At 50.9% G+C, this 26,994-nt stretch overlaps 9 protein-coding genes across 9 annotated transcripts; 6 read left to right on the top strand and 3 right to left on the bottom strand.

The window, feature by feature from the left end:
• Window positions 1-472: 472 nt before the first annotated feature.
• Window positions 473-2,157, top strand: J4E82_009401 (uncharacterized protein; the record flags this gene model as incomplete). The annotated part of the gene is made up of 3 exons (XM_051735626.1): window positions 473-583; window positions 765-1,079; window positions 1,132-2,157. 3 exons carry the CDS (start codon window positions 473-475, stop codon window positions 2,155-2,157), a joined length of 1,452 nt encoding a protein of 483 aa, XP_051584652.1.
• A 691-nt stretch (window positions 2,158-2,848) lies between these two features.
• Window positions 2,849-4,199, top strand: J4E82_009400 (uncharacterized protein; the record flags this gene model as incomplete). Its single annotated transcript, XM_051735625.1, has 4 exons — window positions 2,849-2,875; window positions 2,931-3,739; window positions 3,817-3,991; window positions 4,047-4,199. 4 exons carry the CDS (start codon window positions 2,849-2,851, stop codon window positions 4,197-4,199), a joined length of 1,164 nt encoding a protein of 387 aa, XP_051584651.1.
• Window positions 4,200-5,900: 1,701 nt separating this feature from the next.
• Window positions 5,901-7,051, top strand: J4E82_009399 (uncharacterized protein; the record flags this gene model as incomplete). The annotated part of the gene is made up of 4 exons (XM_051735624.1): window positions 5,901-6,095; window positions 6,148-6,442; window positions 6,499-6,654; window positions 6,705-7,051. 4 exons carry the CDS (start codon window positions 5,901-5,903, stop codon window positions 7,049-7,051), a joined length of 993 nt encoding a protein of 330 aa, XP_051584650.1.
• A 987-nt stretch (window positions 7,052-8,038) lies between these two features.
• On the top strand, window positions 8,039-9,013 carry J4E82_009398 (uncharacterized protein; the record flags this gene model as incomplete). Its single annotated transcript, XM_051735623.1, has 4 exons — window positions 8,039-8,071; window positions 8,145-8,354; window positions 8,408-8,858; window positions 8,925-9,013. The coding sequence occupies 4 exons, from the start codon at window positions 8,039-8,041 to the stop codon at window positions 9,011-9,013; spliced, it is 783 nt and encodes a 260-aa protein (XP_051584649.1).
• A 1,921-nt stretch (window positions 9,014-10,934) lies between these two features.
• J4E82_009397 (uncharacterized protein) lies at window positions 10,935-11,606 on the top strand (the record flags this gene model as incomplete). The annotated part of the gene is made up of 1 exon (XM_051735622.1): window positions 10,935-11,606. The coding sequence occupies one exon, from the start codon at window positions 10,935-10,937 to the stop codon at window positions 11,604-11,606; it is 672 nt and encodes a 223-aa protein (XP_051584648.1).
• A 264-nt stretch (window positions 11,607-11,870) lies between these two features.
• Window positions 11,871-13,536, bottom strand: J4E82_009396 (uncharacterized protein; the record flags this gene model as incomplete). Its single annotated transcript, XM_051735621.1, has 2 exons — window positions 11,871-12,512; window positions 12,574-13,536. The coding sequence occupies 2 exons, from the start codon at window positions 13,534-13,536 to the stop codon at window positions 11,871-11,873; spliced, it is 1,605 nt and encodes a 534-aa protein (XP_051584647.1).
• A 3,710-nt stretch (window positions 13,537-17,246) lies between these two features.
• J4E82_009395 (uncharacterized protein) lies at window positions 17,247-19,288 on the bottom strand (the record flags this gene model as incomplete). The annotated part of the gene is made up of 2 exons (XM_051735620.1): window positions 17,247-18,542; window positions 18,599-19,288. The coding sequence occupies 2 exons, from the start codon at window positions 19,286-19,288 to the stop codon at window positions 17,247-17,249; spliced, it is 1,986 nt and encodes a 661-aa protein (XP_051584646.1).
• A 410-nt stretch (window positions 19,289-19,698) lies between these two features.
• Window positions 19,699-22,518, bottom strand: J4E82_009394 (uncharacterized protein; the record flags this gene model as incomplete). The annotated part of the gene is made up of 3 exons (XM_051735619.1): window positions 19,699-22,258; window positions 22,322-22,408; window positions 22,457-22,518. 3 exons carry the CDS (start codon window positions 22,516-22,518, stop codon window positions 19,699-19,701), a joined length of 2,709 nt encoding a protein of 902 aa, XP_051584645.1.
• A 410-nt stretch (window positions 22,519-22,928) lies between these two features.
• Window positions 22,929-24,551, top strand: J4E82_009393 (uncharacterized protein; the record flags this gene model as incomplete). Its single annotated transcript, XM_051735618.1, has 3 exons — window positions 22,929-23,445; window positions 23,497-24,315; window positions 24,364-24,551. 3 exons carry the CDS (start codon window positions 22,929-22,931, stop codon window positions 24,549-24,551), a joined length of 1,524 nt encoding a protein of 507 aa, XP_051584644.1.
• Window positions 24,552-26,994: the final 2,443 nt, after the last annotated feature.

Below are 26,994 nucleotides of genomic sequence, written 5' to 3'. Positions count from 1 at the left end.
TTTAAGAGCTCTAAACTGAACTGACTGATAAGACGAGAGCTCTAAACTGACACTGAACTGACTGCCAAGCAATCAGTCAGTCAGTCAGTCTCATCAGTTTGGATTGATTGTTAGCAACTCTGTTCTCGGTGCCGAGCTGAGGAAACCAAATGCGGGCACCGGGTATAGCCACAATTCGCTTCTCGTTGCTGCGAGTTAGCTCTAGCAAACTAAGCTTCTCCGCGACGACTTTCACAATCCACCTTTAGACTAGAAACTGGTCTAAGCGGGCAGCGAGTTGTTGCGACAACTGGTGCGGGGCCATCTATCACCCCTGCTCACCTTCACCTCAATTACCACACGGCTTTGAGCACAGCCACCGCTAGTGGACGCGCGAGCATTACTTACTGCCTGCTGCCCATTACTTGGGTTATTCTGTCCTCTTCTTACTTCAGGCCTACCTCGCACACAATTGCTGCCTTCACGTCGCAAGATGCAGCGCATGCAGAGGATTACGGGGCGTTTCCTCACGAGGACGCCCAATGAAGCCGATGTCGAATCCATGTTGAAGGACTTCAACGACTCCAAGACTATGTTGGAAAAGGTACGTCCGATGTGGCTTGTCATCTCACATTGTTCGGTCCTATGAACTAGTGGGGCCATCCCTAATCCCATCAAGTCCTACACCAGCCATCCACGTCAATGGACGCAATGCATCCTATCTATCCAGCACAGGAATCGGCTCTTCACTTCGTTGCCGAGTTTTGGACTAACTCGTCGCCCAGCTCGAAGCGTCAGCAAAGCAATGGCGGGACGCGTGGACCAACATCCTCAACCATCAACTCACTTCGGTCGAGCTACTATACACCATTTTCAAACCACTCGGCGGCGAAGGCTCCAACAGCACCCATGTACATGCCGAAACTCCGTCTGCCGTCCTGGAGCGTGTCCACGCCCTCCATGAGGCCTTTTCGGAACTGAAGACGGATATGATGGAGGAGGTCAAAGACATCGACAGGAAACTGGTCATACCGGCGAAGCTCGCTCGAGATGCATTGAAGCCCATGGAGAAGGCTATCAAGAAGCGGGAAGATGCGAAGGTCAGACAGCCTCCGAGTCGCGCTATCGGATGTACTGACAAAGCGATAATAGGTCGATTATGAGCGCTACAAGAGCCGCTGCGAAGCCCTCCAGGCTAAGAAGACGCGTTCGGAGCGCGAAAACAGCGCTCTCGCCAAACACGAAGTCGATCTCGAGCGCTCTACCCACGCATACCAGCTTGCTGACGAGAATCTACGAGAACGTCTACCACGTCTGAACGCCGCGACCTTCTCAATCCTACCACACCTCCTAGCGAACCAGATCGTCCTACAGAATAACTTGATTGGGAACTTGTATACTGTACTGCACCAGTACTCACACGAGCAAGGATACCCCGACCCACCACCTGAGCCGGAAGAAGTCATACCATTATGGGACTCAAACTTCACACCACTGCGCCAGGAGATGGAGACAAGCTTGGGCTTGCTCAAGACCGGCAAGGCAGTCCACATGCCGATGCGACTACCGGACAAGGGAGATACACTGACAGGCCTAGGCATTAGAAATAAGGTCATGCCTGGTAGGAGAGCCAGCAGCAACGACAGTGTGCCTACCATCACCGGAGGCGGACGACCTGCGCGACCGTCCCAGACCCTTTCGTCCACTTCCGAAAGCGGTCCACCTATAAGCCTCTCTAGCAAGCCTTCATACAGCTCTCTTAGCGCCTCGAAGCCAAAGATAGGTGGCTCGCCCCATCTGAGCGCTGGTCAGGACATGTATGGCCGCCGTGCCTCCTCCACCTCCCAGGCTTCCTCGTACTCAAATGGAACAAATGGTGATTCCTACTTTAACAAAACCCCTGCCTCGAATGGATCGACTCCAAGCGGTTATCCCTCATCGCCTAACCCAGCAGCAGGGAAGAAAAAGCCGCCTCCACCGCCCCCTAAGAAGATTGGATCGTTTCAGTCTGAGTACGTGACGGCCATGTATGATTTCGACAGTCTTACTCCTGGCGACTTAAATTTTAGAGAGGGCGACCGGATTCGCGTGGTGAAGAAGACTGAAAGCTCGCAAGACTGGTGGGAGGGCGAGATACACGGACAAAAGGGCAGTTTTCCCGCCAACTACTGCAAATGAGTTTGGCCAGCTTTGGGCGATGTGCGAGTGTAGGGGACAGAAGAACTTCAATGATATCCAAAACTGCATTAGAAGGTGGTGTTATGGCGTTTCAGCAGTTTTGTTGGTGTCACGAACCAGCTGCAGAACGACTAAGGTGGACTCAAGTTAAGGCAGAATGAACAGCTCTTGCGTCTTGATGCAGATTGCGCATGGATTCGTGCTCCAACAGCAACAGTATGCCAGCTTGCAACACTTCCCGATAGTGTAGTTGTGGTGTAATGTCAGCCATCTCAGACTGGGAGTCGACGCGAGTGACATGTCAAAGCAGACCGCGTCTCTCCTTGTGGTGGTAGTAGTGGTGGTGGTGGTGGCTTGGTACCTGTCCGCCGATATAAATAGTGCGCACGAATCTGCTCACCAATCAAGCTCCCAGGCTGCATCTTCATTGCCATACCAAGACTCAGCCTCAGGAGCAGTCTAGCCCCCGTCTTCAGCCCCCACATTCTAGTGCGTAGCTCCCGCGCGCCATCGAGAAGGCGGAGTTGATGCCTGCCCGTGTCATGATGCGCCTGCCTCGTGCGCGGTGTGCCTGCATATGTGAGCCTCGTGCTACAGCCGCAGCAGGCTTGCCGGCGTCAAGCATCATATAGAGCCCTGCGCTGCGTTTCATCCCTCATAAGACTATCTGAAATAATCGCTGATGTGCAGTATGAACGAGAAGACGACTGAACAGACTGTACGTACTGCATAATGACGTTGGAACAGGCTGGACGAATGCTTACAGGTAACAGAGCAGCGCATTGAGACCACCCTTCTCCTCTCGTCCGATTCCACCTCCCTCCACGGCTGCCAACTCCAGCAACCCCACAGCACGTGAACTCGTGCATCAAAATGGTCATATCGACCCCAACCAGGGTCACGCTTTGGCGAGCGGGCAGCCTGTGCTGGACTCAGTCACAACCATACCGCTAACGCCGGAAGACTCTCTTCCCACCATAAGCGGCAGGAACAACGAGGCATACCTTGCCAACGATGACCCTCGCCAGTTCCTGAAACACGATCTCGATCTCTCGCGCCTCAATCGCATACATGGACACCTATGGATGGCAGGCCGGCCGATGCGCGCTAGACCGTTGCACAGATACAGGATGCTGGGCATGGAAGTGCTAGGCACACAACAAATGGACCTACATTTGTTGAAATATTCAAACAAACTGCTAGTCAAGCCGCTGCCAGAGTGGATGCTCAGCTATGACTTTTGGAGAGAGCACATCTGTCAACCAGGCGATGCTGATTCTAACAACAATGTCAAGAGAGAAGAAGGCTGGCTGTGGAAGAGTGCCGCAGGGTTTTTGGTGAGCTATGTGTGGCTCATCACTACACCACTCGACTTGAAGATTGCACACGAATGCACGCTCCTGCCAAGTTTCATAACTTGGCACTGGTGGAAAGACTTTGTGAGGGATTTCATGCACCATGTGGATATCAACACACTACATCAGGTGAATAAGCGGTATCAGTTCGGCGATTTGAGGTTGGGAAGAATCAACAGCACCTATCGGATACGGTATGCACATACGCACTTTGTAAGAGGATATCTGTAAGTACATCCTTGCCGATGGGAACAAGTTGGCATAGAGGCTTTGATAGGATATATTGGCTAACAATTTCGCATAGATACGGATACAATCGCTACGTGATCTTCTTCCAGCGAAACTTCTCTTGGATCCTTATCGTATTCGTCTTCTTCAGTCTCGTCCTTTCCGCTATGCAAGTCGGTTCAGGCCTCAAAGAACTCGAAGATAACTATGCATTCCTTCGCGCCAGTTATGTTTTCGTTGTGTTTAGCATGGTACGTATCAGATCATCGATGATACACAAGAGAAAGTAGCTGACCCTCTATGCAGATTTCCGTAGTTGCTGTGCTTGCATTTGTGACTATCGTCTTTATCGGCATCTTTCTCTTCAACATGGTAAAAGCGATTGCGCACGCGGCAAGTGAGCCAAAGAAGAGGACAAAAGCAGCCGAGCAGAAGCAAGAGGCGGGTAAGAATGTATGATAAGCGTTGTCGTGCATTATACATCGATGCTGGCGTTTTGTTCCTTGATACCCAATGTCTTTTAGATCCAAACTCTAACTTACGTATACACTGACTAGCTATCCTCATCCTGCCTATTTTTCTTGCCTCTTTCTAAAGCTGCAGGCTTCACGTCCTGCCCTCGCTTAGAAAGCCACGACATCACAGCATAATACCCCAAACCTAATCCCGCGGCCACCACTGACCCAGCCGATGGAGCAACCATAGCCACCCTCATAGTCCTGCTATATCCTCTCTTCTCCGCGTCGTTTGCGATCACAAGTGCTGACCAAAGCCCCGCACAACTATTACACAAAGCTGGCATCAAGATCCTCTTCATCAGCCATTTGTAGTTCCTCTGGTATTTCCACCATAGACACAAACAACCTAATACGCCTGTGCTGCAGGCCAAGGCAGAGAGATAGAGTAAAAGAGGAAGTTGTATGATTTCGGGTTCTGTATCAACATAATCTCCTGGGCAATCCCAATATTCCGGATATTCTATGCATCCTGTGTATTCGTCTTTTGTCCTGGGTTGCGGGAAGGCTGCTGGGAGGATGATGTAGCCTGCGAAGAGGGTCGAGACGAATACTAGCGCGAGGAAGCTGTGAGTAGAAGGAACTGATTCGGAATTGTCAGGCATATTTGTGTAGCGGGGTCGTTCTGTTGTGGTATGCGCGTTGGGTTCTCTCGTGGGAGGTTGGCGTTAGTGTTACGTCATCGCTCCGGCGCGCTATGATGGCGCGCGCTGCGTGATCTCTACTAAACCGTCTCGATCCTCATTGCATCAACGGCCGAACGTCTTCCCGTCTGATATTTGTCTCAACACTCACGGAAAATAAGCGGTAGCGAACACAATCGCTGAAGAAAGCCTGCAGAATCTGAGGCTGCTTTGAAGAAGAGGTGAGCGTAGCCGCGAAAGCGCGACATGATCGCGACGCGAGATCAGTTTCACACTATCCAGCCATCCCATGATAAATTCAAAGAAGCAAAAGAAGCAGCCCCGTTCGGATTCAGAAATTCTACAAAACGCTGTAGCAACGAAGAAGAAGAATCCCAAGCATAACGTAATGGCCGTCGAGAAACCTAGTGCAACGTCCTCGCATGCAGGCCGCATTATTTCTCTTGCGGCACAACACGATACTAGCTCCCATTAGCTGCGAATTTGCATTGTATAGGAAGGCAGGTAAACGCCCTGTTGGGCTGCGCCGTGATCCTTCGCCTCGGCCTTCCCTTTACCGTTCAACAAAGATCCCTGCGTTAACATATACACCCATGTCGTTCCGTACCAACTCTGTGACTGCAGGTCCCGGCATGCAGACATACTGATTATTTCCGCGCAAATTGCCAAGCGAGCAGTAAGGTGTGGTACGATCGCAGCAACCAGGTACAGTCGCTATGTAGATGGCGAGACGGACCCGATACATGTCCGTCTTACGAGCTTGTATACACCCAAGCGATGCTCTCGATTCTTAGAAACCACAAGACTACCTTTGTCTGACTTCCTCTCTCGATTCCTGTTGTTATTGATTACTTCATGGTATATTTGTTTGTTCTCCTCAATCATGGCGAACGGCGTTGCTCCAGAGTCTGTAATTGTATGTCTCAAGTACTTTACTCTACTTTTTTCCGTCTACTAATGCACCTGAAAAGCCCATCGAGGGTACTCTTCTGGCTCTCGCGATGCTTGTGGCCTCTGGTCGGCTGGTTCCCCGCTTTCTGCAACGACAATGTCCCACTGTCAGCGATAGCCTTCTGATAGCATCTATCCTGGATGCCATCGGGCTCTTCGTTACCGACTATCTGACATACACATGGGGAGGCATGTCGGACGATGTACCAGAGCCATCGGTAGCTCGTGTGATTGCGCTTAAGAAGGTAAATCGGCAGCTTGGTAGCATGGATCAGACGGAACAATTGACACTCATAGGTACAATTCGCTGGAAATGCGTTCTACGACACCGGTATCTACTGGCCAAAGCTGGCCATCCTCGCGCTGTACTTCAGGCTCATTCCGCCAACGATGCCGTGGTTGCGAAAAGCACTCTATGCGGTAACCTTGTTTACCGGTACTGCCATGATATCGACGTTCTTTCTTGATACTTTCTGGTGCGGGCGCCAGGTCTCTCAGAATTGGTCTCCTGATGAGGGAGCATGCAACACCTTCAGTTCAAAAGAAGTTTTTCGGATCGATTGGAGCCTCAATGTCACATCAGATTTGTTCAGTAAGCCGCAGCATACCATTCACGAAGCACTCTGAACACTAACTTCGGAACGATAGTTTTTGCTTTGCCATTTCCGCTTCTTCGCTCACTGCAGCTTCGCCGTCGCCAGATCTGGGGTCTTGTTGCAACGTTCTCACTCGGTGCCGTTACCATAGCTATGAGTATGGTCCGCTTTGCAACGATAGAGGTCATATATGCTTGGACCAACGTCTGTAGGTTGATGCAATCTACCACATTACGACCCAGACTGACGTTTGTCTAGATGTCCTTTCCATGGCTGAAATGGCTGTCGCGATCATGGTGGTTTCGTTACCGTCGATGAGATCCTTCCTGCGACGTGGCACCCTATTTTCCTCCAACAAGAAGTCGCGTTCTTCCGAGTCTCGTACCTATGGGCACCAAACACCAGCATCAGGTTCGCACAACTTCTTGCGACCTTCCAGAAGAGGCAAGCACAGCGTTCGTGTACACACCGATGAAGACTCAGGCAGCGAAGTGGAGCTTAATACCATGGCAAGGAAGGATGTGATCTACGAGACTCATCGCGTTAGTGTACAGTTCTCGAAGTCGCAGGATGAAGAGCACGACAGCTCTGCAAAGTACCCGTGAGAACGGTTCAGGGGGTGGGTGTTTGCAGTAGAGCTGTAGTTAGAACCAGCCAAGGCAACAAGAATTAAAGGATCGGGCCAGGTCCATTTGTACGAGTTTTAGCAGCCGGATCATCTCAACATTAGACATCTGGATGGACCCTGTGCCGTCGAGCAGGCCGCTTGCATCGAGCCGGAAGGATCGCACCTCATTCCGCTGACAGCGGTCCGCACAAGCCACCGAGCGCCACGCCTGATGGAAGACTCCTCCAACCGAGCTGCAACTGTATATCACTCCGTGAACCCAAGAGTCCTCACGCACCTCAGAAAATACTTGTTACCTGTGCCGCAATCCTGCCGTTACTCTGTGGGTCGGCATTGGCCGACGGCTTCGCCTGTGGGAGGCCTCGTTTGGCAAATTTCACCCACCGGTTCGCCTAACCGAACAGGGGATGACACCTTCAATGCTTGATCTTGCTTGTTGCTAACAGCCAAAAGCTGCGCGAACGCAACAACGACGCAGGATGTGCATATACTCGATCGACGTGGAACAATCTACTACGCCAAATGGAACATGAAAGATATGAAACCGGATGCGATCCGCCTAAAAAGCCCTTCCCGCTATCGACCAAACCCACCGAGACGGTACAGCCGTCGAGGCACAAGGGTCATAGTTGGGATCAGCCCATCTAACACGGCTCCTGAAGCGCCTCGATTACAGGCAGTTTTCCGCGCGCATGCATGCAGGGCGAACGAGCTAATATGCATCTTGACAGTCCAGGACTGATGTCCGGTAACAGTTTCGCATGATAGGCGGCACAACTGTACGCCCAGAGGTGTCTCCAGTAGCTATGGCATGATGTATGCTCGGCAAAATATAGTACCCTGCATGGGATGGAATGTGGTTCATATACATACGCCTTGCAATTCTCTGGTCAAGCGAGCGAACCACTCTTCGTTGGCTTTATCCTTTGTTTCGCAAGTGTTCTGTCACACTACAGCAGCGAAGATGGCACACTACATTGACGGGAAAGACTGCATGGTAAGCCGATGTCATAGGAAACACTACATGGTTTACTGAAAGATCACAATGCTGACAAGTCGTAATGTAACAGATCTCGGAATGGATCCTCCTGATTTTCGCATACCTGTTCGTTGCTGCGCGCATGTACACGCGTTTATTTCGTCTCCATTCGAAGTTGGACGCGTCGGACTACCTATTGATTGCATCTGCGCTGGTTGCTTTGGGACTGATCATCTGCGACACGCTCACATACAAGATGGGCGTTTTGGACAATTATGAAACGTCAGAGAAGCTGTCAAAGGTAGTTCATCATTAATATTATCGCACTTCATACTCGGCTAACCCGCTCCGCAGATCTCTTTCGCCTCGAATTACTTCTACGATGTCGGTATGGGTTTCCCGAAACTCAGCATGCTAGCCTTCTACTGGGTATTCTTCAATCTGTCCGGTCACCCGGGACTGCGCAAGATGCTCTTTGGTATCACAGCCTTTGTCGTCGCGAGTTACCTCACTATCCTCTTCGATGACACCTTCTTCTGCGGCACGCCTGTATCTGTGCAGTGGTCTCAAGAAGAAGGCGCATGTTCTGTCTTCTATGCGCCGGAGCCGTTCATTCTGAACTTCACTTTGAACCTGGCTTGCTATCTTGTGGTTTACGCCGTTCCTGTGGTGCTTTTGGTGAAGGGTATACTCAGGTCCTCGACCGGTGTTGGCCTTACTTTCGCGTTGGGAGCGCTTACTATTGCCTCTGGTATCGTGCGCTTCGTCTGCCTCAAGGTTGGAACAGGGCAGGAAAACCTTGTTTGTAAGTCCACCACTTTAGTACTACGTCTCATGTACGCGACATTCAAGCTAACGTGTTCACTCATAGATCCTTTGAGTATGGTAGAGATGACTCTCTCAATCATCGTCGTTGCGCTCCCGGGACTGAAGCCGCTTGTCAGACAAACAAAAGTATAGAAACCAGATAATGAGTAATTGGTGTTGGAATAGTGCGTATACGATCAAGACGGGTAGGGCTGAACATAAAATGCTATATGACTTGTATATTTGATCATAATGGAGATTCAGATGTGTCAGATGTTTGTCCCAGCTGCAAAGTGCATTACATCTTGATTGTCCGGGTAAGGCTGTTGTTTAAGCTCTTGTTAGTGGGTCGAGTGTAAGCCACCCTCCAGCTAGCGCGGTGAGGTTTGCCGTCTTGCCTGACGCAAGATTCCACCCCACAACCGGCACACCTCATCTTCAGTAAGTCCTGTACCAACAATACAGACTTTGAGACATTCACAGATCATTCGAAACTATACCAACTGGGCCGCGCACGATTAAATCGATACCCACAGCACTACGAACGGCCTCATCGAGATCGCAGCCTCGCGACGCGTGCGGCAGACGTTTAGTTGATCCTCGTGCCACGCGCAATCCCAAAGAAGAGGATTCCGCCTTGCCAGGGTCACCCACGATATAGCGAGCATTACAAATCCATTACCTGATCTTTACGATCTCGTAAATCAGGGTTATGGCAAACACAATCCAGCCGCGGAGGTCTCCGAAGTGATTAGCTCCAGTGATGAATTTCGAGACGAGAATTTGCGCGGTTTAGCCCGCACTTTCATAGCGAGATTTAGTTCAAGAAGTTGACATAGATCACTGAGCAGCTTCTACAAAGAGTTTAAGAAGGAAAAACTTTTTCGGCTCCCCCCATACACTATTTGGCTCACCCCAAAAGATCAGATGAAAGCAATCTCTACCTACCTAAGTTCTTTAATATAAGAGATAGAAATAAACTTTATATAGCAAAGGTGCTTCCTTTCTATAGCCCTACAACTTTGTAATACAAAGTAAAGTAAAATAATACACTTTAGAAAAAAAGAAGATGTAGGTAGGTTTTACTAGCAAAATCCTTAGGTTTATATACCTCTAACTTCTTAATTTCAAGATATAAAGACTGACTTTCTATTGTAGAGTTGTTTATCTTGCTTATATCCTTAAGTTCGTAATAGAAAGTTAGTCTCTATCTTCTAAAACAGAGAAGTTAGAGTAGGGGGGAGCCGAATAGTGTTTGGGGGGAGCCGAAAAGGTTTTTACTTTAAGAATCTCATCGTGTGGTTGCATGCTTTACCTGTGAGTGAGGCAGTTTGAGCGACCTGCACTTCGATATCGATATGTCGCCGAAACAAACTGACAGATGCGTTGTTTGCTCTGGACTTAGGAAGGAGACTTTGATCTTGGTTCGGGGGTATATGCGGGCTGGCAATATCTTTGCGGTGTTATACACAAGGGAAACACTATTCGTGTTACGGCTGAAGGGCGAGGAGTGTCTTTTCCTAGGCCAAGCCATGTCGACGGCATCATCCACGGTGGGCTTATGAGGGATGCCGAACAAGGAAAACGATAAGAGCAGCAATCCGGTCTCATGCAAACGAGCGGCAATAGCCCCTTCTCCACGTGCGGGCGCTAGCTCTCCAATGGAAGCTTCGCCCCCGCGTCCATCCACGCTCCAATCTCCACTATTCGGAAGCACGAAACTTACGACAACGAAGCGCGTGCGGTGGGCGATTTCTCGGCGAAGTATACGCCGATCATCATTGCAGCGCTCTTCCACGGTGTTCTTTTAATCTATCGCGTTCTTGTCGCGTCGCTAACAACCCTGGCCCTTAATATGGAAAGCGGAACATCAACGCGGAGACGTCATGGGATCTCGCGCGGAATGAAAAGGACAGAACGCAAGAAAATTGAATCATGGATATATAATTTGGGATGGCAACGCGGTACGACGTGACATTTGCATACAGTCAAAACGCTGAAACTTCCACTACCACATATTCTGATCGCCCGGCATCGCTTCACTCCGACGCACAGGAATTCGATCGATTGCAATATGAGGTTCCTCTCCCTGCTATCACCAGCGCTCCTGGTAGCGACTGTATATGCCGCCGAAGACGCCTCATCCTCATCCTCCACACCTCCAGCCGCAGCCTCTCCAGCAGCTGACGAGCCAAATCCTGTAGGCGCACTCTGGACCGCACAATGGGACAGCAACACCCTAAAACCCTATACCCAACACTGCCGCAACAAAAACACCTACAATGCCAAAATCTACAAGCTCAATGAGCTATATCCTGATCTGAAAGAGCAAGCACCCCAACTCAAAGTCTTTTACAACAAGCAACTTTACGCCGGCTCCTGGGCGGGCATCGACGTCCACGGTACCGGGCGTGAACTCATCAAGATGAATATGGCAGACATGCCGTACAAAGTACGAGAGTGGCTCAAGCGCGAGTCGCTACAACGACACTACAGCGTCCAGGACGATATGGTTTTCTTCGCACCAGGGGCGATTTACCCGATACTCCCTTTGTGGGTTGACGATGCTGACGAGGGTGGAGAGGAGTGTGAGGGTGTGTTTGATGGTTTAGAGAACTACTCGAACGAACCGAAGGACGGGGCTGTGATTGGGAAGATCAGTCATACGAACACGGGGGATAAGGAAGTGAAGTTCATAGTCGAGGCGTTGAAGGTGAAGGCTAAAGACGGAAGAGATGAGCTGTGAAACATAACTTGACGTTCAATTTCTACACTCCTACTACTCTCAAGAATTTATGTTACTATATCATTTACAATTTCCATGTTTTGTTACCATCGCATCACTATCGAGCATCGTTAAATTACTTTTTTGATACCAAACGCTATACGTGAGTTTCATGGTTCTCGTACATGTTAGGGCATGCGAATAAATTACTCCTGACGACAGCGCTCTCGTCCCGGATCGGACGAAAATAGCATCTAACATATGCTTCACCGATTACCCAAGCTCTCACTCAATGCGTTCATCTGCAGAAGGTTTCCGATCACCATAATCTCCATGAGCATATGCGTCGATAGTATGCTTCGCAAAGCTTCTCGCCGGAATGCCTTCAGCAAACATGATATCCAGTTCCTCATAAGTCCGTCCCTTTGTCTCCGGGAGCCGGAAAAAAGTCCAGATGAAGAAGATAGATGCGCCTCCTCCCCAGAAGAAACCAGTCTTGCCCTTCCAATCTCCAGCAGTAGGGTTTAACATGTACGGGTTGATGACGTTGGTCACAATCTGGGCGATGTAGTATGTGATGCGAGCTAGACACACACTCTTGCTCCGAAGACGTGTGGATGAGACTTCTCCAACGATGGCATAACAGATTGGACCTACGGTCATGTAGTACCAGAAAAGCCAGATGAGCATCATGGCAGCTTGAGCATAGTTTCCGCCGGAGGAGTCACCAGCGCCCACGCTGATGAAACCGACGATGAATAAGATGGTCGCTAAACCACCAAGTCCCCACAGATAGAGCTTTCGACGACCAATATAGCTCATGAGGATCCAGGATATGAGAGTGCCAACGGATGCCATGCCGAGACCACCAACCGACATCTTGAATGAGATCGAGTTTGGGACGCCGGCTTGGACGAAGAAGTAGGTCTGGTTGTGGTTGTTTGGCGTCAGTATCTGTCTCACATGGAATTCGCACAGTAATACTTACTGGCGTGCCTCCCATTACCGAACCGCAGATAGGCTGTGCTGCGAATACCATGCACGCGATCTCAGTACGACGGCGGTCGATGCCCTTGAAGCATTGAATATATGACGTATTTTCCTCGAGGGACTTCTCCAGTTCATTCGTGCGGACCATCATGGCTACCTTCTGCTTAGTGAGGTGTCGTTGCGAAGAGGAAGAAAGTCGCGTGATCATCTTCTCAGCCATTTCGAGATTTCCTGTACGAACATGGTACCACGGTGATTCAGGTGCCATCCAGAGAATTGCGAAAAGAGGGATGGGCCATGCCCATTGAATGGCAAAGGGTATACGGTACGCCCACTGCGTGGTATTACCAGAGAACGCTGACTGCACACCAGCAGAGATGAGCTGACCAAAAGCCCAGCAGAGATTGACATATACTGTGAGGTAGCCTCGCAAAGCTAGAGGGCAGACCTCGCTGGCGTAGGCAGGTGCCATGGTAGCAAAAACACCCCAGGGTATGCCGCAAAGGAACTGGCCAACGAGGAGGACGGGGGCGTTGGGCGCGAAGAAAGATATGAAGATCAAAGCACATATGGCTGCGAGCGATACCAGTAAGACCGGACGATAACCGAACCGATGGATAAAGTAGCCATTGGCGAAGGCTCCGATGATCGTGCCTACACTAACAGCATTGCTGAGTCCATTCTGCCACGATGCCGTTATCTCATACGTTCCAGTACGATCATTGAACTCCCCATACTTGCGCGAGAACGATGGTTGTGCAAAGAAAGAACTCATCAAGACGATGTCGTATCCTTCCATGATGATGCAGGTGGATAATAACACCGACCAGAGCACAGCTTTAGGATATTTCCGCATGGCCTGGACTAATGTCATCTCGTGCTCTTCATCCGCTGCCGCTCTGGCCTGGTCGAAGACCTCGTGCTGTTCCATGGTTGCAGCCTTTTCGCCCATGTCTGCCATGATGGAATGGGATCGGTATGTGCTCCAACGATACTGAAGAAGTGAAAAGATCTTGAGGTGGAAAGAACGAAGATGAATGTAGAGAGCTTTATGTTGTAGGTAACATTAGTGGACTCAAAGACATGACTATAGTATACATAGTTGGGCATCTTCTCGAAGCTAACCAATCGATCATGCATGGAACATGGCTGCTACCCCAGGTTTTCTCCACCGGAACACGAATACCCCATGGGGTTTGTGCTGTGCCAACTTTAATCCTGGTCCAGCCCAGCTCCGGTGGAGATGATCCTAGGCGCGGCATTTTCCATCAGCACACGTGCGGGGCCCGGACACTCTACCGGTAGCGTGGATCCTTCACTAATCACCCCGACGGAGAAGCACCATGTGTTCCGGAATCTGATATACCGAGGGACCCGAGTTGCGGCTATCGCGAGGCGTGCAACGTGATACTACTATCATTGGTGCTCAGCAAAGATTTGCTTGAAATGACAGAGGTGTTGCGGAGATCATGATATGACAAGCGGAAGCTGTCAAGAGTGAAATTTGAAGAACTGCCATCTCAACAAGACAAGAAGAGGTGTACAGAACCTGTGAACTCCGCATGGCTCATGCCGCGAAACAATTCTCATTGCGCCTTTGCGAGAAGATGCAGTAGGCTTATATAAGACCTTTCGATGCCCCATGTATAACATACGTCTTTGGCAACTGATGGAGAACTGTAGTCGGAACCTGACGCATGCTCAGTGTCTTTGGCTAACAAAGATATCCCTTCTCTTGCAATACGCATTGGGGCTGCTTCATGTTCAAGGCTGCCGACATTGGCGATGTAAGCCGACATCTTATGGCCCATCCGCACATATGTTTGGACTAGCTCATCGTCTAATGGCCGATCAAGGTGGAGAAATGATGGCTCTGGCTCTTCGTCAGATTCGGAAGCAATAGCTTCGGCGGCTTCAGGAAGTTGCATGCAGATACAGAAGGCCCAGAGTACGAGAGTCGCAATATAGACTGCATATGGCTCGAGGAGACTGCTACAGCTGTACCTGCGGATGTGCCAGAACAAAGCTCCACAGTGTACCAAGCAAAGTCTGGCTTTGCAGTGATCTCGAATGACCCACTGTAGAACCTGGATACGAGCTGTAGCAGATGACTGGCTATCCCTATCGCTCTGGATGTTTTCTATTGACGCAGAGCCTGAAGCAAATTTTTGTATAGCGCTAGTCGGAGCCAGAATGATTAGACGAGCTAGATGCAGCTGGAGAATAGTGTGGTGCTCGAAACCCGAGTGGCGAGCGACCTTGCTATTCGCAGGCCAGTGTAGAACATCTAAGCAATCACAAGCGCTGTTGCGCCACTTAGTTGCCAACCGCGTTGTCGGTAACCAATCTTGCTGTACGGGTGGCATGACGTTACGTCGTTGTGGTGTGGATGTTGGTGTCCACGAGTTGAGTTGGATTCTATCTCTAGCCAGAATATCGACAGTGTGTCGGTAGATGGTAGTGACAAGCAATCCCATGCTAAACTCTCCGAGGCCAGTTGGTAGCCGCTTCTCAACATACATCATCTCCAAGGCCTCTGTAAGCGTAATATCAGGGATACTTTTTTGGTTTTGTTGGATCAAGGCTGGATGCTCCCATAAGTCTTCATGACATGGCAGAACTGTAGCGATGTCTTCAATTCGAAGCAGAGGTTTGGCTTGAAACTCGTAAACGAACAAAGTATCAACAGTCTGCTACAATTAGCCTCTTATCATTCGTGACAAATAAGAACGAGTTACCCATATCATCATCCCAGAGCGGATTTTCGACTCTCTCATCTGCCATTCAACAAGAAGATCATCGTGGTCAGAATTAGTTGTCGTTTTGAAGTTGTAAGGTCTCTTCGACTGGACGAGCAATTGAAGTGAGTGGCAAGCTTCGACTAAATAGTGTCGTTCTACCAAGGCGCGTTCAACGAGAGCCTTTCTGCCAGAGTGAAGCATGCAAGCGATGTTCAAGATACCGGCCTGTAGGACAGGTATGCTAGGGATGGTGTCAAACTGAGCTGGACAGCTAGGTACGTAATCGACGTCCTTGTCACCTAGTGCAACCTGCAACTCTATACCATACTTGCAACGCGTAAGGATTGCGCCTAGTAGGTCGAAAAGTTGTTCACTCAGTCGTGCATGCTGTGATAGCTGCAAGTATCTCGAGCCGACGACCGAGACGGCGAGCAATAAGAGCCAGCTCTTAGAAGCATCGAGTGCGAAAGAAGATCGCCTCAAGAATGGAAAAATGGGATGAAAGCACTCGAAGTATTGACGAACGGACACGGCCACTTGTTCATGCGTAGGTAAGCTCGACGGGTTTACTTCGATGAGGGACTTGCGACTTTCAGTAGCGATGCCTTCTATCAGAGATTGGTATGCTGCCAACGGACATAGGGAGGATCTGTTCGAGGTTTGGACCGGCGTAATAGCAACATTGGCTTCCTCTTCTTCCAAATCTACGGTTCCCTCTGAGCAGATTGAATGTTGGCCTTTGCCACCAAATGGGGCCCTGGCACCAGTTCCGTCAACGTAATATCTGTTTTCCGAGACTGATGCAGATCTTTCTAAGGTAACTTCTCTTGGCGTATTTTCCGTGTTGAAGTCAGTCGTGTTTAAATGCGGCGAGGGCTGGACTGTAGGAATCGCTGGAGCTGACGGCGTTGTGGTAGCGATAGAACAGGACCATTGCTCCGCATTACCATGAGCGTTTTCTCCAATGTTTGTAAGCAGCGCATCTAAGTCGATCGGGCCAGGCGAAAGCCAATTGATGTCTGACAGACTCAAGCCAGGCAGGCCAAATGCGTCAGGGCTGACCATGGTATTGACGCTAGTGCTCCACGTCCACGCGCTCAAAGAGGACTCTGGTATTGCATCATTGAAGTTGGTTATCATGAGCTCGCCGCTGCTTGCGCGATTGGTATCATCGGGTTGTAGACTGCTACTATTGAAGGTGTTTATTGAATCATTTGGGCCAGGAGCAACCGTCCTATTTCGTGCGGCGCGGAGTGGCGGGTACTGGCAGTTGTAACCGCGTTGTGAGCACCTTCGACATTTCTGACCGCGCGAGCATTTGACCCGGTCTGCAGCGCATCGAAAGCATGCACGTGATCCGGCAAATTGAGACGTGGTGTTGCTGTGGTCATCGTGCGCGGCGATGTGGCGGCTAAGGACATCACGGCGTGAGAAGGACTTGTGGCAGGAAGGACAGGGGTACGGTCGTTCGCGCGTGTGGATCCTCATGTGTCGTACGAGATGCTCTTGTTTGCCAAAACATCGACCGCAGATGCCGCATGTTGCAATCGGCCGCTCTTGTGCATCTGGAGATGGCATTGCCTGGAGAAGTAGAAGCAGGTCCTATACGGAGAGGCTGGGAATATATGCCCAGGCAGTTTGGATCCAGTCGGGCAAAGACAGGCCATCCCAGTCATCATCGTGCCAGCCAAGATAGATGCGGGACAAGGCAGAGCGACTACAGCAAGCGTTACCTAGGTAGAGTCGGAGCAAAGAGATGGCTGGCGTGGTTGGCAGTCATCACGAGCTTAAGGCGGGGCTTAGCGCACGGGCTTACGTCCTTGAAGCATCAAGAGCATCCTTATATAGAACATTCACCAAATCAACCAAATATAGTAGATCTTCAGGATTAATTGCTATGATTTTGGCTGGTACTTGATATCGTCCCGCTTCATACCCTCTGAAACACCGGCATAACCTCCAACGGACTGTCCACCTCAACATCCTTTCCACCATCCCAAGTTTGCTTACCCCAAAAGTCCTTCCACTTCTGTCCACTAGGCAGAGATGGGAGATAAACCTTCGTCTTGATCTGACTCTTAGCAAGAATCGGGCAGACCAAATACTTATCCCCATACATGTACTGCTCCTCGACCTCCCAAGACTTGCCGTCTTCTGGAAACTCATAGAAAAGAGCTCTCATGACTGGCGATCCCTTCTTATGAGCCTCCTCCATGAGTTTCCGTGTGTACTCACGTAAGTTTTCGCGAACACCCATATACTTCTTGCAGATCTCGTATACAGCTGGGCCGTACGACCACACCTCGTTGTCCGCACCACTACGGCAAAACGGGCTATCCTTGGTCTTGGGCTGCCGTGGTTCTCGATCCCCATGTAACCGCATCACCGGACAGAACGTACCCCATTGGAACCATCGGACAAAAAGTTCGCGAAACGCTTCGTCATCTGGATTCCCGCCGTGGAAACCTCCTATGTCCGTTGTCCACCACGGCACACCAGACAGACCCATATTGAGTCCTGCAGCGAGTTGGTTACGGAAGCTCGACCATGATGATGAGATATCGCCACTCCAAACGAGGGCACCGTACCGCTGGCTACCAGCCCATGCACATCGAACCAAGTTGACAATGTTCTTTTGGCCTTCCTTCTCCATACCCTCATAGAATGCGCGGGAGTATTCTCGGGGGTAGATATTACCAATTGCTATATTTGGACCCAGATGGTAGCGGTAGAGATCGAAGTCATAATGTCGATATTCTGGCTCTGCCTCGTCCAACCAAAACACTTTGATACCTTTCTTGTAGTAATTCTGCTTCGCTTTGTTCCACACATAGTCCCGTGCCGCAGGGTTTGTCGGATCGAAATGAATTGTTTGACCCTGGAAAGTCATGGCTGTGCGCACACCACGTTCAGTTCGAATGAGCAAGCCTTTTTCTACCATCTCCTCGTGATTTTCTGATCGTCGGTCTACGGTTGGCCAGATGGATACCATGAGCTCAATTTTAAGTTCCTCCAGTTCTTTGACCATGGCTTCAGGGTCAGGCCAGTACTTTTCGTCGAATTTCCAGTCCCCCTGCATGGGCCAATGGAAGAAGTCTATCACAATAAGGTCGATTGGGAGGTTTCGTTTCCGGTACTCTCGTGCAACTTGAAGGAGCTCTTCTTGGGTTTGGTAGCGGAGTTTGCATTGCCAGAAACCGAGACCGTATTCTGGCATCATTGGTACCTGAATAGTAAGACATTAACCACCAAATCTTTAGCAGCGTGTGAGCTGAGCCTTACCTTTCCAGTTGCATCAGCATACGACTCAACAATCTGCGCAGGTGTATCGCCAGCCACAACCCAGTAATCCAGGACCTTGGTCGATAAAGCCTCAAAACTCATGACGTTCTTTCCGAATACCACATTGCCAATGGATGGATTATTCCACAAGAGGCCGTATCCGAGCGAAGAAACAGCAAAAGGTACGCTAGCCTGAGAGTTTCGGTGCGCCAGCTCCAGCTGGGTGCCCTTGATATCAAGATAAGGTTGCTGGTATTGACCCATGCCGTATATTTTCTCCTTGGGATCAAGGCTCTCGAACCGAGCAGTGAGGTGATAGTCGCCACCCAAGATAGGTTTGAACTCCCGGGCTTCGACTTCTAGAGCGCTGCATTTGGGATCGATGATGTCGCGGCGGTGACGGGCATATTCTTCCAAGAGGACTTTGCCGCTGGTGTTTGATATTGTGATCTTGCCTCGCTTGGTAATGGTTGCTTTGACAAGGCCGTTCGTCAGGGTAGCTGACTCGTCGTTGCTAGCAATGTCAATTTTGGCAGTGATGTTGGGCTGTTGTAGGAGCGCCCAGTCTTCCTGCGGCATAGTATGCATCTTGGTGGCGCGAACGCGAATTGCGTTTTGACCCCAAGGCTCGATCCATAGTTGCTCAGCATCGTATGTGTAGACGAGGCGGTTGTCTTTAGACGCGAACATGATGGGTGTCTTGCATAAAGTTCACGGATCTGTGAGAGCGCCTCAAGCCTAGAGGGGCAGAAGGCTGTCTTTTACATTGTAGCTGCTTCATACACTCGAGGTCGAATGCACCAAAGCTGCGGTTACTCAGAATCGGGAAAGCCGCCATCTGCAATCCTCCGGTGGTACACATCATGGGTGAGGTCATGCTACACCCACTGTGTGTGGAGAGTAAGTGGAGAATGGGCTTCTCCATCTGTGTCTCCACCGGGACACGCGCCCGTGTGCTAGCTATGGAGATGTCGATCTGGCGGGGTCAGCCTTGGCACGACGAGCGCCTTGCTATCGACGCACGTTATGCGTACTCGATCGGACAAAGCATTTCGCATTGTGCTTAAGGCTCCACCTATTATATTGTCTTGAAGTCAACCTTACTTCCGCCAATAGGTCTGAACGAATTCATGAGCCCAGTCAATTACCCCAGCTTTCCAATCGCCTAGCGACTCCTCGACGAGCCCCTCCCACTCTCTCGCTGCTTCATCTTCGTTCTTGGCCCCACCCACACCCTTTCCCAGCCACATACGCTCTTGAACCTTCCTCACGCTGCCCTCCCTCTCAATCTTGATATCTGGGATATTCGCCCCTTGCATGAGAGCAAACAAGTTGAGTATAAGGTTCGAAGACTTGCGCAGCGTGGACCAAGCCGTGTATGAGTATTCTTTGAAGATAAGATAGTTCGGGTGCTGCACGCCGCCCATACCTTCAATCATCTCACGGCAAAGCTTCATAGCTGGTGCAAAGGGTTTCGGATCTCGCCCGAGGATATAGCCGAAGTCGACGTGGAAGAAAGCACCCGATGGAGCAAGCAAGAGGTTGTCAAGGTGGCGATCGCCGACTCCAAGGAGGTATGTTATCACACAGTATCCGGCGCAAGACTTGATGTAGGTGTCCATAGCGTCCTTGCGTACACCGAGGGGAGCGCTGTCGTCAGGATTGTTGGCGCGTAGGTAGGCGAGTAGCGAACCTTTGTGTTTTTGGCACGCTGCTGCTATGCTCATCGATGGGACAAATTGGAAAGCGCCAGCAGAGGTAGAAGTAGCTAAGATACGGTATGGTGTTAGCTTTAGATCGAGATTCTCTTTGCGAAGGAGGCGGTCCATCAACGTGATGATCTGAATGACGAGTTGATCTTGACGTAGATCATCACCAGTCTTGAAGATTATGGGATATGGATTCGATGTCGTGGTTTTGAAGGAGAGGACCATGGGCAGTAAAGACGACTTCAAGACGTTGCAGTCTTCTGTCGATATACCAGTGATGAAGACAGATGGGTCCAGAGGTAGAGGTAATGGATCAAAGTTAGTAAGCTCGTTCTTTGGGTCAGCGATTGCCTTCTTGAGACGAGCAAGCTTTGCAGCTCGGTCACCCCCACCGAAGCGCACGTCTTTTGAAATCTTGGCCAAAATGGTGAGAAGTTCGCCTTGACGTTGAAACGTCTTGCGTATCTCAACACCTTCAGGGGTCTTCTCCAGCTCGACCATAAAGTCGTACTCGACCTTGGCGAAGAGTTCACGATGTTCTGGTTCTTGATCGGTGCTGAAGTCGCTGATCTCCACCATGAGATACCAATGCAGGAAGTTGCCCAATGTAAAGCTGTTGGCTGCACGAGTAACCAGGAAGCGCGCTAACGACGAGTCATCGCCTTCGCCTGGTGCCTCGTACTTGAGCGCTTGCACTAATTGAAGGAGGTAGAGCTGGAGCTCTTCGTCGTCTGCCTTCTTCAGTCGCTCCACAGCGTAGCTTCGCACTACAGGATGGTCGAAGTGAGGTCCAAGAAGTTCGAGTGCGTCGTCGACATCTATCTCTGCCCATTTATCGAGTAAAGGTGCAGCCTGTCGCGCTTCTCGCGGGTTCTTCCAGTTAACGCACTTGACAAACTTGGTCAGAGCTCGCTTGTCTCGTAGCAAAAAGTATCTGAACTTCCAGATATCGTCACGCTCGTGTGATGTGATCTCTTCGAGTGGTCCCTTGGAAAGCAGCAGGTTAAGCTTATCTCGAACGTGCACGTTGGGCTTGCGGTCACGGTCAAGTGAATCGGTCTGCTGGCTGCGCATCAGTTCGCGATGCTTGTCCTCGGCGGGGTTGACCCTTCGACCGACTTCGGGATCGTAGATCTTGATAAGCCGACCTGCATCTGCATCACCATATCCGATCCCATCAATGTTGATGCCCGGACCGAAGGACACTTCAGGTGGGGGCCGCAGCCTCACGTCGGCTTCGGCAGGTAATCGCAAGTCTGAAACGGGGGGCGGTGGGTACTCGACATCGGAGAAGACGATGGCGTGGTCGAAGCGGGGGAGCTCGATGTCGAGATAAAAGAGTTCCTGGTCTTCGCTATCTGTGGAGCCATTCGTGCCGTTCGTCTTGCTCTGCCGATTCAGAGCTGCTGCCTCGGCTTTGAGCGACTCTTTCCGTATTTGCATCATCTTCTTGTATACCAGAGCGTCGAGCCAGTTATTAGTTGGCAGGTCGCCCATCTCTTGCTTCTTCAGCAAGCCTTCCAGCCTTTCCATCTCAGCGACTTGCTCGTCCATGGTATCCTCAACCACCTCGGCTTTTCTACTTGTTCGCGCCGGCGGTATTACCCATGGCGTTGTAGTGTTGGTCAGGCCATCGGCTGCCTTGAAGCGGTGTATCCGGCAGCGTTGCCTACCCTTGTGCAGCGTGTTGTCGTTGTCGAAGAGGGGTATCGTCGTGCCACCAAAGGGCACGGCGTGGAGATTCGAGTCGGTATCTTCGGCAGGCGACAGATCCCATACTGTGATGGCTATCTGGGCCGAGGCGGGGAGGTTCGCATACGTGACGGGTAGCTGGAGCCATTCGTTCCACATGCGCGCGTTCTTGAAGGACTTGTAGGCGGTCTGAACGGGGACGGTGAGGGGCTTGCTATCCGCCCATATTTGGGCAGTGACGTACAGCTCGAAGTGTAGGCTACCACCTTTACATCAGCACTCTAGTCTCTCTCTCTCTCTCACCTGGTGAAGGGGGACCCACTTGATATTGGAAGCTCGGTGCCTTAGGTCCGGTCGCTTGAGCAAAACCGAGTAGGGTATGGGCTTTTGGTTTCCATCGAGACGATCTCTAGATATCTACTTAGCACTGCTCGAGTTCTCGTACAAGGAGACATACATGCGAACATGGACCGACAGCTCGGTCAGGTCAAGAGACGTCGCGAAGTTGAAGGCTTCCATCGTGCGCGGTGGGGAAGCTGGTGGCTACGGCATGCCATGGATGTGAGGCATGTGGAAGTCTGACAGCCTACCAGCACATGACAGGATTCGATGCGGCCTAGCAGGAACACCAGTTCATCGCGTCTCTGGGCGGGGTGAAGGAGAGACAGTTGATGAAGCCGAGCGGGTCAGAAGCTCCACAAGCCGACGCGCATGCAGGGGTCCGCGAATCGCAGCTGCGCTTTCGCGTGCTGCTAGGCTTGGCTGACGGACGCGGTCGCACTTGCCTCAAACAAAGTCGCGCTAAGCGGCCGCCTCTGCACATGGGGCAACCGCGTCCCAGGCACAGGTCAACGCCCGCATCACGACCATCCAAACGCACACCCCTCCTCGCCCACCCTCTCTCCCGGCTCGCTTTTTCTTGGGGCGGGATGGCGCGTCTCAACACCCACCCCTCTGCTACGCCACAAACACGCGCTTCCACCGTCGACTCTCTGTACCGCGACCCCTCCGTAGCGCCCCGAACCGACGGCAATGCGCGCACTTCGTCCTATTCGGTCCTCAGCCCGACACGCTCAATGAACTCGGACAAAGAGAATGAGCAGCCTGAGACACGCGACAACACCCCGCGGCGAGGCAAGGCCAGTGGCCTGCGGAGCGCGTCGGTGCGTATGCCGACACCCGACTCTGGCTCAACATCTGGAAACGGCGGTAAGAGGAGGAGAACCGACAACTACAACATGGCCGACTCACAAAGTCACGAGCATGCACACGGCAACCAAGATGAGGAACAGGAAGACGAGGACGACGACGAACAAGCGGAAACGCCCTCACAGCTGCCCGAGCCAGACGAGGAGGGCGACCTCAAGTTTTACAACCCCAATCAAGACCCAGAGGCGCGAAGGAGGCTACGTGCAAACATGCGTGAACACCAGCGCATGCTAGATGGTGAGTCCAGCATATTGTTGCATATGGGATAAACATCACTAACCATCGCAGATAATCGCGATGACCTCGTCAAATCACACGACAGCGGACTGCTCGATGCACTCAAGACACAAAACAGTTTGTTCGGCAAAGTGCGACAAACAGCTGATGCTACTGTCGACTCTCGCTTCTTAGTCAACGCCAGTGACCTCGCAGGCAAGAAGCTCAACAACAGCTTGGGCAACTCTGGGGTGGGCGTTGATCTCGATCAGTTCATCTCCAAGTGCATTTACTTCATGAAATCTGGCGGCCACATTGCAGGCGAGGAAGACGCACCAGCAGTACCCGTAGGCGACAACGACGATGAAGACCCAGATGGTCTTGACTGGGCATTACTCGGTCGGCAAGCATGTTTCCCCTGCAACAAGCGACCGCCAACGTCAAGTTTCCTACTTGGTCCCTTGTCAGTACAAAAGCGCGTTCGTGCAACCCAACGAAGAGCCCGATCTCAACGACAACCGGTCGGCCCGGCAACTCGACCAGAAGAGATTCTGAACGAGGACACGCAGCAGAGCAATAAAGACACTCAACTGACCTTGGTCAAAGCCATCAGGAAACACTTGGTAGATCACATCACCGCCGTGGAACCTTTGGTTGAACAAGAACTCGAGGAAATACAAGGCGAAATCACGGAAGAAGATCAATTTGCTGCTCTGAGACGCCATAGATTAGCAATGACGGTTGAAGGAACGTCCGCAGTTAGTCTACTAGACTTCGCTATCAATCCCCACGACTTTGCGCAGACGGTAGAGAATCTCTTCTATATTAGTTTCTTAGTGAGGGAGGGCAATGCCGCGATTATCAAAGATGCCCACGGGCTTCCGCTCCTGCGTAAGTCTGCGAGTCACACTGGGTTATACATTTGCTAACTATTACCAGAACCAGCAGACCCTAGCGCCGTCTCGGAACACCGAGAGAGGGACGTCCAAAAGCATCAAGCCATCTTCAGCATCGACTTCCCTACGTGGCGAATGTTCATTGAAGCATACGATATCACGACACCGCTCATTCCACAACGTCAAGTGGAAGATTCAACCGTCGCCGCCAGCGGTTGGTACACCGGATAAGTCTTGGTCGCATAGTATCTTTTAGTGTTCGTTTTGCTTCCACACTCTATCTTCCACTCGTACAGATACCACATGCTCTTCCAAGTGGGTTAAGTTTCGGTATCTTCTCCTTTCCCTACCACCCGTCTCTACGTCATCTTTTCTGAGCGGCGTTCGAATAAGTCAGTCATAGACACGATGTATGATTGAGGGTGATACCCATGCTGCAAACTTTGGTTTTTTCATCTTTTTTGCCGTGCTTCGGCGGCATCTCTATTTACTCTAAGTTTTCGCACATGATACCCCAAGATTTTTGTTGGATGTTCAAGAGGCGTCAGTAGTTGAATTTAACTTGGCGCTTTCCGCATCCCCTGTATGGAACTTAAAAGATGAAACTAAGACTAGAAGTTAAGCTTATTATGCTTTCCATCTCGACAGTCGGTCATGTCATGGCAAACGCATGTTGGGCTCCAGCGTCTGCTGATGGCTATACCTCACCGCCCACACTCATCCCAGTACCAACCTCCGCCTACTCGTCTTAACCCCTCGGCTGATAGCCCCAGAATGTCGGCATAAAGCTCCGGCTACATTCATATTCACCGTGACCCTTGTGAGAGAACATACGATCCTAACTCACCACCATCCATTCCGAGAGGTCGCCGCTCTCGGCTGCCTCTGAGCCCTTTCAATGCCATGATGCAGCATCTTCACGTGTCATCTTCTGACCCGCGTCCGTGGTATTGTCCATCTGTCCAACCAGCTCAAATTTGTCAATTTGACTAGCGCATAAGGAGGACTTGGTAGACGTTTGAAGGTGCTTTCTTGGACGCGTCACTGCAGCTGCACTTGATATCAGCAATTCTCGACTATGGACAGCGTGCCGTGTGATTTTCTTACTTGCGATCCTTCAATGATATTTCGGGGCCAAGTTTTCTACTTGGACTTTTGATGGCTCCACATGTGCACACAGAAGACTTCTTGATGCACTGAGTCCATGACCAATTTTCACATGTCGAGGCTCTAGTGGTTCGCAGAGTTGCCATCGTTTGGCGTAGCCAACATCCACTCCTTCCACTGCCACGTATGTTCCAGCCTAACGTGCCCGCCAATACCTGAATATCAGGCCACTATACTTTGACAAGGCGGGACTGTTGATCCGATCCCTTCGTAATGAGACTTTGGCCGCGATCATCACCGGACTTGAGATGTTTAACATAGCTGTCAGCAGTGTGAGCTCGAGGCGCTTACTCTTTTTTGTGTATGCCTAACTGGTGGATGTCAACAGCCGCAGACAGGAAACCGACGTGTCAGCCTCATAAAAGCATTCGTGGACAGGCAAGGCTTTTCGAGTACACCAAGCAGTCCCGAGCTTCCCAAGCTCGAGCAGTTTTGATGCACATTTCCCAAGTAGGCAGGTGATGATCGACAGGATTAGCACGCCGGTGGTTGGGTTCCCGTCTTGTAATTTTACTCCGACCCAGACTCAAGTCAGCAGAGGAGTTTAGTAATTTCCTTGGCTTTACTATGCCTGTTTCGTGCTCAGGAAGTCGGCAGCCGTTGCTCACGATGACTGTACACTTCGTAGGGCTATTAGGTTGTCATGACACGCGGGCTCGGCCCGAGTTGACGTTTTTCTAGGGCCCGCATTTGTTGTGGCAGTACCTGTAGCCCAGAGCTTATCTGGCACGCCAACGCAAACGTTGTTCTAAGGTTGGTGGAACTTAGGGATAAGGGGGCACAGGGTGTTGGTTCTTGCGTCCACCTTGGCAATATTCCGGACGAATAGATGTCGCGATGCTTGGCATCTATCAACTCCAAGTCGCAAATGTTCCAGACGGGATGTTCCAGCATCAGCTGACGCCTTATCTGCCTAAATTCACTGTACAGCCTTTGGAGGTTTCAGCCCTGTCACCTCCGTATGTCTGCAACGTAATCGAGCGATGCGATGCCGTAAGCACAAAGTTGGGCGTTGTTGAGATTGCAAACGCCTGTTCGGCTGGTCATGGCACGTGATGCGGAACCCTTGGTCAATAGCGCGCCCCTTAGCTTGCCAAGTCTTCAACGTTCACGCCAGCCTCATCTTACGAAATTCTCCGTTGTACGCATGCGGTCGTTGTACGTATGCTTGATCGACAAGCTTCCTTGAGTTTCACAGACTTGGAGTCTTCGCAACTGCGGTGAGAAGGATGACGTGGATCTCGCTTCCCCGGATCTTCGCAAGTATCACCCCGAGGAAAATCGGAATCCTTCAACACCGCCGTCACATCACCGTCACTTTTCACTTGCATGATGGAATAAACTCACATATATGCCCACTAGCCACTCTTCAAACACAGCGATGTTTTAGCCCAGGCACCTGTTCGCAGACCTCTCCTAGGGGCCTTTGAAACGCGGTGAGTGGACGACGAATAGCAAACATCGGTCACTCTCCGGACACGGTGCACAGGCAGCCGTTGAGTGCCGC

The sequence above is a fragment of the Alternaria postmessia genome (assembly GCF_024291825.1).
Source record: "Alternaria postmessia strain BMP 2775 chromosome Unknown scaffold_89, whole genome shotgun sequence".
Classification (NCBI taxonomy): Eukaryota; Fungi; Ascomycota; class Dothideomycetes; order Pleosporales; family Pleosporaceae; genus Alternaria; species Alternaria postmessia.
This window is presented reverse-complemented; position numbering and strand designations above follow the sequence as displayed.